General features: G+C 37.5%; 2 protein-coding genes across 3 annotated transcripts; both read left to right on the forward strand.

Annotated features, from left to right (window-relative positions):
• The first annotated feature begins 2,286 nt into the window (after positions 1–2,286).
• On the forward strand, positions 2,287–7,218 carry LOC122049120 (nuclear poly(A) polymerase 4-like). 2 transcript variants are annotated; one of them, XM_042610573.1, is made up of 5 exons: positions 2,287–2,439; positions 2,573–2,650; positions 5,974–6,081; positions 6,940–7,006; positions 7,074–7,218. In XM_042610573.1, exons 1-4 carry the CDS (start codon positions 2,308–2,310, stop codon positions 6,997–6,999), a joined length of 378 nt encoding a protein of 125 aa, XP_042466507.1. In that variant the 5' UTR covers positions 2,287–2,307; the 3' UTR covers positions 7,000–7,006; positions 7,074–7,218. The 2 variants fall into 2 exon arrangements, 1 of the variants encoding a protein (XP_042466507.1); XR_006130837.1 differs by having other exon boundaries at positions 2,290–2,450.
• Positions 7,219–7,966: 748 nt separating this feature from the next.
• LOC122048284 lies at positions 7,967–9,064 on the forward strand. Its single transcript, XM_042609875.1, has 4 exons — positions 7,967–8,014; positions 8,094–8,156; positions 8,251–8,427; positions 8,921–9,064. The coding sequence occupies exons 1-4, from the start codon at positions 7,985–7,987 to the stop codon at positions 9,062–9,064; spliced, it is 414 nt and encodes a 137-aa protein (XP_042465809.1). The 5' UTR covers positions 7,967–7,984.
• Positions 9,065–11,719: the final 2,655 nt, after the last annotated feature.

The raw sequence follows: 11,719 nt of genomic DNA on the forward strand, positions 1-11,719 counted from the left end.
TCTATAAATGTGGAACGATCCTATATATTCTTGTGGGGTAATGGTCTAACCCATAATTGATTGAGTGTAATTGGGGTACTAAAAGTACCACAATTGGTATAGAAATGAAGTTGGCCATTTGTAACAAATTTAGTACTAGTTTTTGGCTATCAAATTGGATAATTACTAATGGACTATTAGTGGTTTTAATTAGATTAGTCAGTAGAAAGGAAAGTAGAAGGTCTTCATCAATAGTGGAGTTAGTTGCTCCACTATCTAGAAAAATATGTAGAGTAAGCTTATTGCCTTGTATATTCAAAGAACATTGAACTCTAACATCGACAGAGTGACCAGTAGTATAGATACTAAGTGTTTTAATAAACACAAGATTTTTGTCTTTGATATCAGTTTGTGTGAGAAAAATACCCTTACCTTTGTCTAAGGTAGATATATTTGTATTTTCTCTGAAAGTGGCTAGTTCTATTTCTAATAGATTCATTCTAGTTTCCAGGACTAGCACTCTAGTTTCAAATAGTACATTTCTTGTATTTCCTTTGACAAAGGGATTTTTTGGAATAGAGATATTGAAAAGTTGCTCTGAGTAGAGGTTGCAACATTGGTTTTTGCATAGTTGAAAGTTCCTTTTTAATCTATGGATGGGTAATATCCACAAATAAAACAAGAAATATTATTTGTTTCGTCCCTAAGTTTTCGTTCATGCTCACAAATTCTTTGAGCTGATTGGAGATTTGTTATTCTTTAAGGTACAAGTTGGTGATACATTCAGACAAAGACTTCTAATCGTTCCTCTAAGTTAGTTAGTTCTGTTTGAAAAGGAGAACTTGTCATTCCATATTTTTTCGACAAGTTCGTAAGGATGTTGAAGAAAGGAGTTGACTAATGTATAGTCTGAAGATGATGTTGCTTCTTTCATATCATCTACTGACATAATTGAATAGATAGAAGATGCATTGGAAATGTCATATTGTACTTATGTTAAGTCCAGATTTGTGCATTCCACCAATTTAGCTTCTCTAGTCTAAAGATTCTTCCTATTAGGTCAAGTAGAAAATAAATTGTCTTGATTCATTACATGCAAAACATGTAATTTATTAGAATAAGTTTTCTTTGGTCTAATTTTGGGTTTTGTAGTTACCATAGGTCTTTTTCTTTTTATATTGTCTTTTCTTCATGACCCATATTATTGTGGTGTATAGATTTGGTTACATGAACCATATTATTGTTTTTAATTTTTTTTTAAAAAAATAGGACTTAAGGTTTAGAGTTTAGGATTTATAATATATTATTTAGGCTAAAAGAAGTGAAAATTAAAAAAAAACATTAGGTTTGTGGTGTTCACAGATGAGTATGCAATATATCACCCCTCTATATATATATATAATGAAATATTACCTTGTACACCCATCAGTGAGGACTCACTCATAAGTACCTAGTATTATTTTAAAAAATAGGATTTAGAGTTTAAGGTTTAGCATTTAGCATTTAGGATTCAGTATTTAGGCTAAAGGAAGTGAAAATTAAAAAAATAAAAAATTAATACTAGAGGCTTACGGGGTACACATATTGTAGCAGTTACAATTTTCTATCTACTATAACGTGAATGTTAGATAAAGAAATCAAATCTATATTGTAGCTGATGCGATGGTAAAAGGATGAGTCAAAGGTAGGAAAAGCAGCTAGCGTGGAGGTCAAGCAGCCGACGTGGAGGTCAAGATCAAGGCGATCAAAGGTATAAAATCGTCGAGTCACCAAAGTTGGCCGAGCGGAAACAGCAGTAAGCCGATCGGGCCAAGTAGGGTTCGATCAAGTATTCCAACCCGTGCAGTGAAAGGAGGGCCTGCTCAGCCCGTCCGACCAAGCGTTGGACAATGCCCCGATAGTCAAATGCCCAAAGAGAGGAGAACAGATGGCGCAATGGTGACAACCAATTGAGAGTTAGTCCGGCCAGACCTCCCGTCCGGCCGGACGAGGAAAAACCACCAAGCCTAGCAACTATGGAGAAGGACAATCTTGAGCGACTGAGTGGGGGATCCCGGCTGAGTGGCTCACTCGCTCGACCAAACAGTGAAACCCCTTGCTTAGCTCATCGCATCCTTCTAAGAGAGTACTACTGACATCATGGCATGGTCAGCAGGTAAACTATACGACAGAAGATTCCACTGTCATGTTAGGGATTTGCACACCCTGTTACGGAAAGGTGTTAGGTGCACTCGTAATTGACTTCTGGAAGTCTTAAGCTTCAAGTTTTTAATCGATCTTACTTTCTCATAGGCCCAACGCTCGTCCAGAGGGAGTATCGCTTTCATCATGTCCATAGGTAGTTCTTCTGAAATGGGCAGTGCACCTCCACCTACCTCAACACAGTATGGCATAACCAAACCAATCTCGACTGCTGGACCTACTGAGGTTGATCTCAAGAGGACTGCTGAACTTGAAAGAGTATGCTTGTTGTATGTTTTGTTCCTTTATCACACCTCAGTATTGATCTCCTTAATTGGTCCTCCTATATTGCATCTAATTGTCTACCGTTATTTGGCATATGCTTATTGGTGTCTACTACTCATACTTAAAGCTCTTGGTTGATGCTGGACTGTATGCGAGCAAGGAAGAATCTACCAAGAGAGAGGAAGTATTACAAGAACTTGATAATGTAAGTTTTTTTTTGAATGATCATCTTCTTTATCAAATGAATGCATATTTTCTTCCTATTTTGTTGGAGAATGCCTTTCGCAATCATTGTTTCATCTGTTAGTATCTTTGTATTTTCTGGCTACTTCTTTGTGTGTTAAATACAAGATATATTAAAGTGAGCTGGCATTTTTTTTTCCTGTTGGATCTACTGTTAAGATGGTTTATCATTCTATTTGAAAGCTCTTGGTATTAGGCTAATCTTCCTGTTAGAATAGGCCACTTTTGTTGTATCCAAATTCAAGGCATGTTCAAACCTGCTGACATGTGGTCAGCACTGGTTTTCTATTAGTTCTGACTATAGAGATAACATGTAATGGAGTTCGGTCAAGTCACACCCTAGATGATCAGTCAAACTACCAGTGGAATTTTCTGGTTCATTTGAATTGCCAAGAAATTGGTTGATCTGACTGTTAACTCCTAAGAATTTGGCTGAACTGCTACTAAACCTTGAGGTTCCAAGGGTGACCTTTGCAAGGTTCTGATGTCAACTTCACAATGCCCAAAGTTGCATCAGAGTTATCTAGATTCTGGAAACTTCTCTTAACCCAGATATTTGGTCATTTATAGGCTCCGATTAAATCCCTCCTATCATGTAGTATATGGATGATGACATGGCATAAGGGTGACTGAGAACAATTTCTAATGTAAGACATGTGTTCACTGTTCAGCCTCTGATTTATCCAGGTTATCTACCTGCTGATCATCTAATGATTCATGAGTATTTTTAACCACGTCAACTTTTATTTATGGGCTTGTAATTTTTTTTAGATCTGGTGAAATGTCTGAAGGATTAGGTTATCGATTCAAAGAAATGCATATTGGATAGATAGAATGATTAATCACAGTAATTGAAAGATACATCTACTACTGTCGTTTAGAATCTTCATAAGTGTGGTTTATGACATAGGATAATGATGCTTTTATTACAAATGTTTCCTATGAGGGAGGGAGACAACTAAGGAAGGGAATATGGTGGGATAAAATAATTATAAGGAAATGATAGGAAAATGTAAGGGGAATGGAGGGAAGGAAAGAGCAGAATATTTTTTTAAAGAAGTAATTAGAACTATAAATGAACCAAATGTTCATGAGTAAACTATATATTTGACTTGGTAGGGGTATGTTTATATTCGTTCAATATGCATAACATTAATTAAACAAACAAGCTTGAATAATTCATTAAACTAAATGAACAAGTTTGAATATATATGTGTAGAGATCGTTAATATTTAATATCCATGAATAATGCTTTTGAAAAAAAAACACTTATCCAACTTATAATAAACAAATGAACTCTCAAAACGAATAGACAAACTTGAAATATTAAGTTCACTAACCAACCAAACAAACTTAAAAAATATAAAATTTTCAACAATCAACCAAGCTTGAATTAAAAGCTCGATAACATCTACAGGAACCAAACCAAACTTATAAAAAAGAAACCAAGCCAAATTTGAACAACCATTTCAACAACTTGTTTCATTTTAAGCTTGGCTTGGCTCAGTTACATTATCAAATAAGCTTAAATAATACAAAGCTTGGTTTGGCTCATTTACAACCCTAGAAATAATTCTAGATATTTGATTTGATAAACATTAATAATTAACCGATCTGAAATAAATAAATAATTATGAATTTTCCAAGGGTCACATTTAACCAACATTTGGCTGATTAGATGTGAATAGATTTTTTTTTCCTTGCTTGGTTTGGCTGAAAGGAAAATTGAGTAATATTTCCTAGTCGTTTTATTCCCTCCATTCATTTTCATCAAATGACGGGAAATGACCATTGAGGAATCCCACAGCCTAATCCTTTCTTTAGCGTTTTCACTTATGGAAACACAACCTAAATCTTATTGTTTCTATTGTGATCTGTCTTTCTTTTGAATCTTAGGATATTGTCTTCTTGAACAGAATTTAAATACTTTTCTTACTCCTCTCAACCCCTTTTTTTATAGGCTCTCCTAATTGTTCTTCCTAACTTGAGTTTGACATGTGCTGACCACATGTTTCATGCCTATTGTATTTGAAACTTGGGTGTCCTAGGGTACCATATAGCCCTTTAATAGTTTCATTGACATTATTAAGCATATGCTTGTTATAACATGGCTGCTAAGTATGGTTACACAAGTTGAGTAAATTAAAGTAAAACTAGTGAAAGATAAAGGGATAACATTAATAACTAGAGTCGTAATTGTGTCACTGTGGAAATCTATATGAGGCTACATTGCTTGCAATATCTAGTCTTTAAATTATTTAATATGTTAAGAATTGCTTTATTTCTTCTTCTTCTACCTCTCACTTATTATCTTTGTGCTCTTGCTTCCTTACCGTCTATCTGTCATAATTGGACCCATAGCTTACCATACTCTAGTTTTATAAAATTTTGGGTGGTAATGGTAAAAAAACTCAAAAATTTCTCTTTTGACAATGCAATCATTGTCCTTAATAATATGCACGGAAGGCTAAAAGGTGATTATAGAATTTTCTACTTTAAGTGATCGATAGCGATCTGAATGATATTGGTACTACTAATGCTATAGCCTCGAGCTTGATGACATTGCCTGAGTTTCCTCTTGTCTCATCTATTAATTAGGTTGTATTTTTTCCTTTGTTGTGATAAGATTTCATTAAGATTCCACTGTGCATGCTCCATACACTAATAAGATTTAATTAAGATTCAAGAACACTTTCAAACTTAGATTTATGAGTACCTACAACATTAAAATCTTCATTTTATGAATTTTATATGATTAGGATGTACATCCTTGTTCATGATTTATCACTATCTATTTGAAGTATATTTTTTTAACGCTTAGAAATCCATAGTTTGTTAGATATTTTTGATATCTTCTTTGAATGCTTGTAATTTACCCTTTTAGGTGGCATGGATTGTGTGTGGTGTGAAGGCCTAGAACTTGTGAATGGTTTCATTGTTGGTGCATTATGTATTTTAAAATTGAACTCATCCTTAGATGGAGCTACCATGAAGTCTCATTGTTTGGTCCCTGAATGTTTTTTTACTCCCTCTTTCCAAAAGAAATGTCTCTTAATAGACTTACTTGTTTTCTTAATAAAGGCAACGTTATTCATTTTCTGACTATTTTTCTCTAGTCACATTTGAAATTGACATAGTTTGCTAATCTTGCTTCATACTTAAGTATTTTGTTTGCTAATTAGTAATATTTGGTTTCCAAGTTTTATATATTTTTTTCAGTTCTTTTCTTTTCATTTCTTGACCTCATTCACTGCATTGTACTTATTTTGGATTTAAAATTGTCAGATTGTCAAAAACTGGGTGAAACAATTAACACGCCAAAGGGGGTTTTCTGATCAAATGGTTGAAAAAGCAAATGATGTCATCTTCACATTTGGATTTTACAGATTGGGGGTATGATATCAATATTTATATTCTAGTTGTATAAAGCTTGAAGTTTGTAATTTTGCTAGACCATGTAATTTGAACTTCTCTTTTCTATTCCAGGTTTTTGTTTCCTGTGTATTTTTTAATACAAAACAAGCCATTCACGTAATGATTCAAAATGAACAACAACAAATTTCAAACGTGGGTCTACTGGCTGCAAATTTCTTGGCTATTTAGCTATTGAATAAAGTTCACATTGCATCATTAACTCTTCCACTACTTTAACCATCATTTAAGTTACATGGGTTGGGAGCCAATCTATCTTCCTGCGTTGAGGTTCAGTTGCTTTACATAATTAATTAGAGAATTAATCAACTAATCACAGAATCATTGACAGTATTATTTAATTATTTTCAGAATTATATATATAATTATTTGGACATGATTAATTAATTAAACTAACCAAAAGCTAATGGATTTATGTTTATATTGGATAGAACAAAATTTCAAAATGGTGCATAGAACAAAATTTTAAAACGGTGGATAGAACAAAATATGAAATTGTAAGTACATAATTTCCCTGTCGGATTCATGTTCTACTTAGGATTTTGAATATCTAGGCACCATCTAGGTCTGAATCTTAATCTTGACACCCATGGTTGAAATGACCTAGTGCATTCCTTTATATCCTTTTCGATGGGTATATGCCCTGTTTATGAATTACTCATATATTCCTTTTCAGCTTAGTATTGAGTTTTTATCTAATGCTCTCTCTTACGGTCTCTCTCATCCACACCCACACACTTGTAATTTTTTTTTTGCCATTTGATAATGTTATTCAAGTTTCTTGTTAAATATTAGTAAGTTGATATTGCTTTTCCTCAGTGGCAGGTTCATGGACCTGGGGCTGATGTTGACACTTTGTGTTGGACCTTCCTATGTTAACCAAGAGGTTCAGTTATATATATATAATTTAATATACTTCGTGTGGTATACTTGTTCCCTGCTTTTTTTTGCAGGAGGATTTCTTTATTATTCTCCATGATCTATTGGCTGAAATGGAGGAAGTCTCCGAACTACATCCAGTTCCTGATGCTCATGTTCCAGTTCTTAAATTTAAGTTCCTGGGAATATCCATCGATTTACTCTATGCCAATATATCACAGTTAGTTATTCCACTGGTATGTACATATATTGTGAAAGTTGGATTCTTAAGGTGTCAGAGGATTTTTTTTTCCCCTTCAACGCATGGCTTGTCTCAGTGTTTATATGCTTTACTATATCAGTTCAGTTTCTTTTTTCCCGCTTGCTCTTCCAACTTGCCTGCTTCCTGAGTTTTCTATAAAAAAAAAACTATCAACTATCAACTATCAACTAAAATATGGCATTTATCTGATTGGTTTTGTTACTTTTGATGAGGCAATTACACTACTGAAAATTTGGTCCTGATTTTTTTCCTCATTTTTGCATTCCTATACTTGAGTGTTCTTGTTCTCTTAGATCATATAAGGAAAACTTTTTAAATTATTAATGTTATGCTGCTTCTAAGTTCAACTTCCTGTAACCTTTTACTAGCAGTATGCAAAGTCTGCATGTTAGTAGTTCTAAGGAATATAGATGTTCATTTTTGTTTGCTTATTATTAACTGAATTTATTGTTTTGCTTTATGTGGTATTTCAATATTAATACTGAGATGAACTGACCAGCCAATCATGTACTCAGTTAAATACAAATGCTCACAGTTCTTAGTTTTGTTGTGTTTTCTCAATTTAATTCTTATAATTACATGGACTTTGTATTCTTAAAAAGTTAGAACTTGAGTTTTCTTACATTGGAAACTGTCCAGAGAGTTGGCTTATGCTTGACATGTCTACTCAACATTTTTTGAAGGATCTTGACATATCACACAAGTTTGTGCTTTATATTGTTGATGAGGCAACCGTCGGAAGTCAAGTTTGTGGTTAGTTTCTCGGTGTTAAGTTTAATTTTTAGCACTTTATTATGCATTTCTCTAAACGGTAAAGGTATATTTTCCATAGAATTTCCGGACCACTCTCAGATCCTTGAAGTTCTGGGCGAAGAGGCGTGGTATTTATTCAAATGTAAGTCTAATTATCTTTGTTCTGTAATTGAATCTCCTCAACATTCTTATGATGTAATATTCCAACACCATTTATGTTTTTCTTTCATGTTCAGGTCACTGGATTTCTTGGAGCTGTTAACTGGGCACCGTTGGTTGCTCGAATCTGCCAACTGTACCCTAATGCTGTGCCCAGTATGCTAATCTCACAATTTTTCAGAGTTTACAGTGGAGGTGGCCAATCAGCATGCGCCAACTCCTCTACTCGGGCACTTGGGTTTGGGTCAATTCAGGTGCCTGGACTCGGTTCGGGCCAATCCAAGCGCCTGGACTCGGTCTAGACTAGATTCGGACAAATCCAGATGCCTGGACCCGGTCCGAGCCAATCCAGGCTCTTGAACTTGGTTCAGACTCCCGAATCTTTGGATGCATGGGTCCTTCCCAAGAGCCTGGAGATCCTTTTTGTAACACCCCAAATTTCATGATTTAGAGTTCTAAAAGAGCTTATTAAAATCTAGAAATATTTTAGAAAAATTCTAGAGATTTTTAAGAATTTATAGAGTATTTTTATGAAATTTTTGGAGTTCGTTTGGTATTTTTACCAAGAGGAAGAAGTAAAAGATAAATAAAAAATAAAAATTGTTTAAGCCGGGTTTTGAACCCAAGACCCCGGACCCGAACCCGGACACAGTCAACCAACTGCGCCAGCGGGTTTTGTTAATTAAGGAAAGAATAAATTGTATATAAGTGGTAGTTGGTTTAATGAAAACCTAGTTATAAGAAAAGGGGACTTATTTTTCCCGAGACCCGGATCTCTTCCTCTCCTCTCTCGCGACGGCGCGACTTCTTCTCGGCGAAATCGTGGCAGCAAGCAAGCACGTCACCGGCGGCCGGCGAGCACTTCTCACCGTGGGATCTTCACAGATTTGAGGTCTCCTCGTTGAAGAGAGTGTTAGGATCCTTCGTACGGCTAGAGAGGGGGGTGTGAATAGCCGACCCCAATCTTTCGCGTTTCTTCCTACGATTAGGTTAGTGCAGCGGAAATACAACGTAGAAAGAAAACAGGAGAAGAAAGACAAACCATATAACGAGGTTCGGAGATGAACTCCTACTCCTCGGCATGTCCGTAAGGTGGACGAAACCTACCAATCCGTCGGTGGATGAGTCCCCGAAAACCCGGCTAATAGATACTCCTTGTGGGTGGAGAAACCTCACCACAATCTTTGCAACAGCAATAGGAGTACAAATAGGAACAAGAAAACAAGAACAGAAATGTAAACAACACTTGCTTGCCTTCTTGAAGTCAGCAGGAACCCTGGTGAAGCAACAGCTTCTCGGATCCAAGCCTAGCTAGAAAACCAGCAACAGGAAGAAGCTCACGCGAAGCTTTAGCACCCAACGAGCTCAACAAAGCTCAGCAGGAAGAAGAAGCAGAAGCTTCAGGCGGGAGAGAACTTCCAGAAGGAAGAAGAAGTAGCCAAAAGAGAGTACCTTCACCGAAGTCCTGTAGCCCTCTTTTATACCTGCGAAGAAGAAGAGCAGAGAACTAGCCGTTGCGTAGCAACGGCTAGAACCTGGACCGATCAGGCTTCAGCCTGATCGGTCGCGGGGACCGATCAGGCCCTGTGCTGATCGGTCCCCAGACCGATCAGAAGCCTTCACAGAGAGTTGCCCAACTCTCTGTGTGGAATCTGATCGGTCCTCGGACCGATCCCAGCGTCCCTGATCGGTCCCGGGGACCGATCAGGCTCCATGCTGATCGGTCCCCAGACCGATCAGTAAGCCCACAGCCAACGTATCACTGGATCGGTCTGCAGACCGATCCAGAGCTTGATTTTTGCCCAAACCAAGTCTCAAACCTTCCAAACCAATATCCGGTCAACCTTGACCTATTGGTACTTCATCCCTAGCATCTGGTCACTCCCTTGACCTGCTAGAAATCCTCGCCAAGTGTCCGGTCAATCCCTTTGACCTACTTGGACTATTCCACACCAGATGTCCGATCATCCCTGATCCATCTGGATTTTCCCTTGCCTGGCTTCACTCACCCGGACTTTCACCTGGCTTCACTCACCAGGATTTCCACACTGCCTGGCTTCACTCACCAGGACTTTCCAATTGCCTAACATCCCAGTTAGGACTCTCCCACTGCCTGGCTTCACTCACCAGGACTTTCCACCTGCCTAACATCCCAGTTAGGACTTTCTCACTGCCTGGCTTCACTCACCAGGACTTTCCAACTGCCTAACATCCCAGTTAGGACTTTTCCGTGCCAAGTCTCCATACTTGGACTTTTCCAGTGCCAAGTCTCCATACTTGGACTTTTCCCGTGCCAAGTCTTCATACTTGGACTTTTCGCGTGCCAAGCTCCCTGCTTGGACTTTTCCAGTGCCAAGTCTCCCTACTTGGACTTTTCCCGTGCCAAGCTCCCTGCTTGGACTTTTCCGTTGCCAAGTCTCCATACTTGGACTTTTTCCCGAATCAGGTCAACCAGGTCAACCTTGACCTACGGTTGCACCTACAATCTCCCAAACACCTATTCTTGTCAAACATCAAGAATAGAACTCTCTCACGAGTGTCAAACATCAACATGCAACTCAACTAGGTCAACCTTGACCTAAGGTTGCACCGACAATCTTTCCAAGTCAAACATCAAAATACAACTCGAGTCACGTCACCTCGAGTCGGGTCAACCAGGTCAACCTTGACCTAAGGTTGCACCAACAATCTCCCCCTTTTTGATGTTTGACAAAACCCATAATCAAGTTAGGTTAACCCGATAACCTAACTTAGGTTTTCCAACCATCTTCCAATGTCCAATGTTCTTTCCTTGAACATTCTTTGGACATTCTCCCCTTAGGTTAACCCGATAACCTAACTTGGGTTCTCCAATAATTCTCCCCCTTTTTGACACACATCAAAAAGAATTCCAATGTTCTTCCTTGAACATTCCTTGACATTCTTCCCCTAGCTTAGGTTAACCCGATAACCTAACTTGGGTTCTCCAATAATTCTCCAATGAACACTCTCCCCTTTTTTTTGACACACATCAAAAAAGAAAAAGGAGGGTATCAAGGTCAAGAGATTCTTCCTAATGAAAGTCCCATACCTTTCATTGAAACTCTTAATTTCCCCCTTTATACTAAACTCAACAATCAACTTAGTGATAATCCCCTATCACTAATCCTCAAAAGTCTTAAGGAGTAAAAACTCCCCCTAAAAGTCAACTCTCCCTTGACTAATAGGTAAAACTCCCCCTAAAGGTTAACTCCCCCTTGACCATTGCACCAACAATGTCTTGGTGAGTTTCAAACCTTTAGAAATTCAAAACACCAACTCCCAGCTGAAATTTCAGACAAAACAGTCGAAAATCAGCATTTGGCACGCCCTGATCGGTCACCAGACCGATCAGGGATTCCCTGGATCGGTCATAGTGACCGATCCAGCATCCCCTTGACCGATCAGGCAACCTCCTGATCGGTCCACAAGTCTGATATCAGATTTCTGATTTCTTCTCCCGAAATTCAGAAACCTCTAGAAAATCACAGAAAATTTCAAAAATTATAAAATTTTGAGGATACATTC

Source organism: Zingiber officinale, chromosome 2B (assembly GCF_018446385.1).
Source record: "Zingiber officinale cultivar Zhangliang chromosome 2B, Zo_v1.1, whole genome shotgun sequence".
Classification (NCBI taxonomy): domain Eukaryota; kingdom Viridiplantae; phylum Streptophyta; class Magnoliopsida; order Zingiberales; family Zingiberaceae; genus Zingiber; species Zingiber officinale.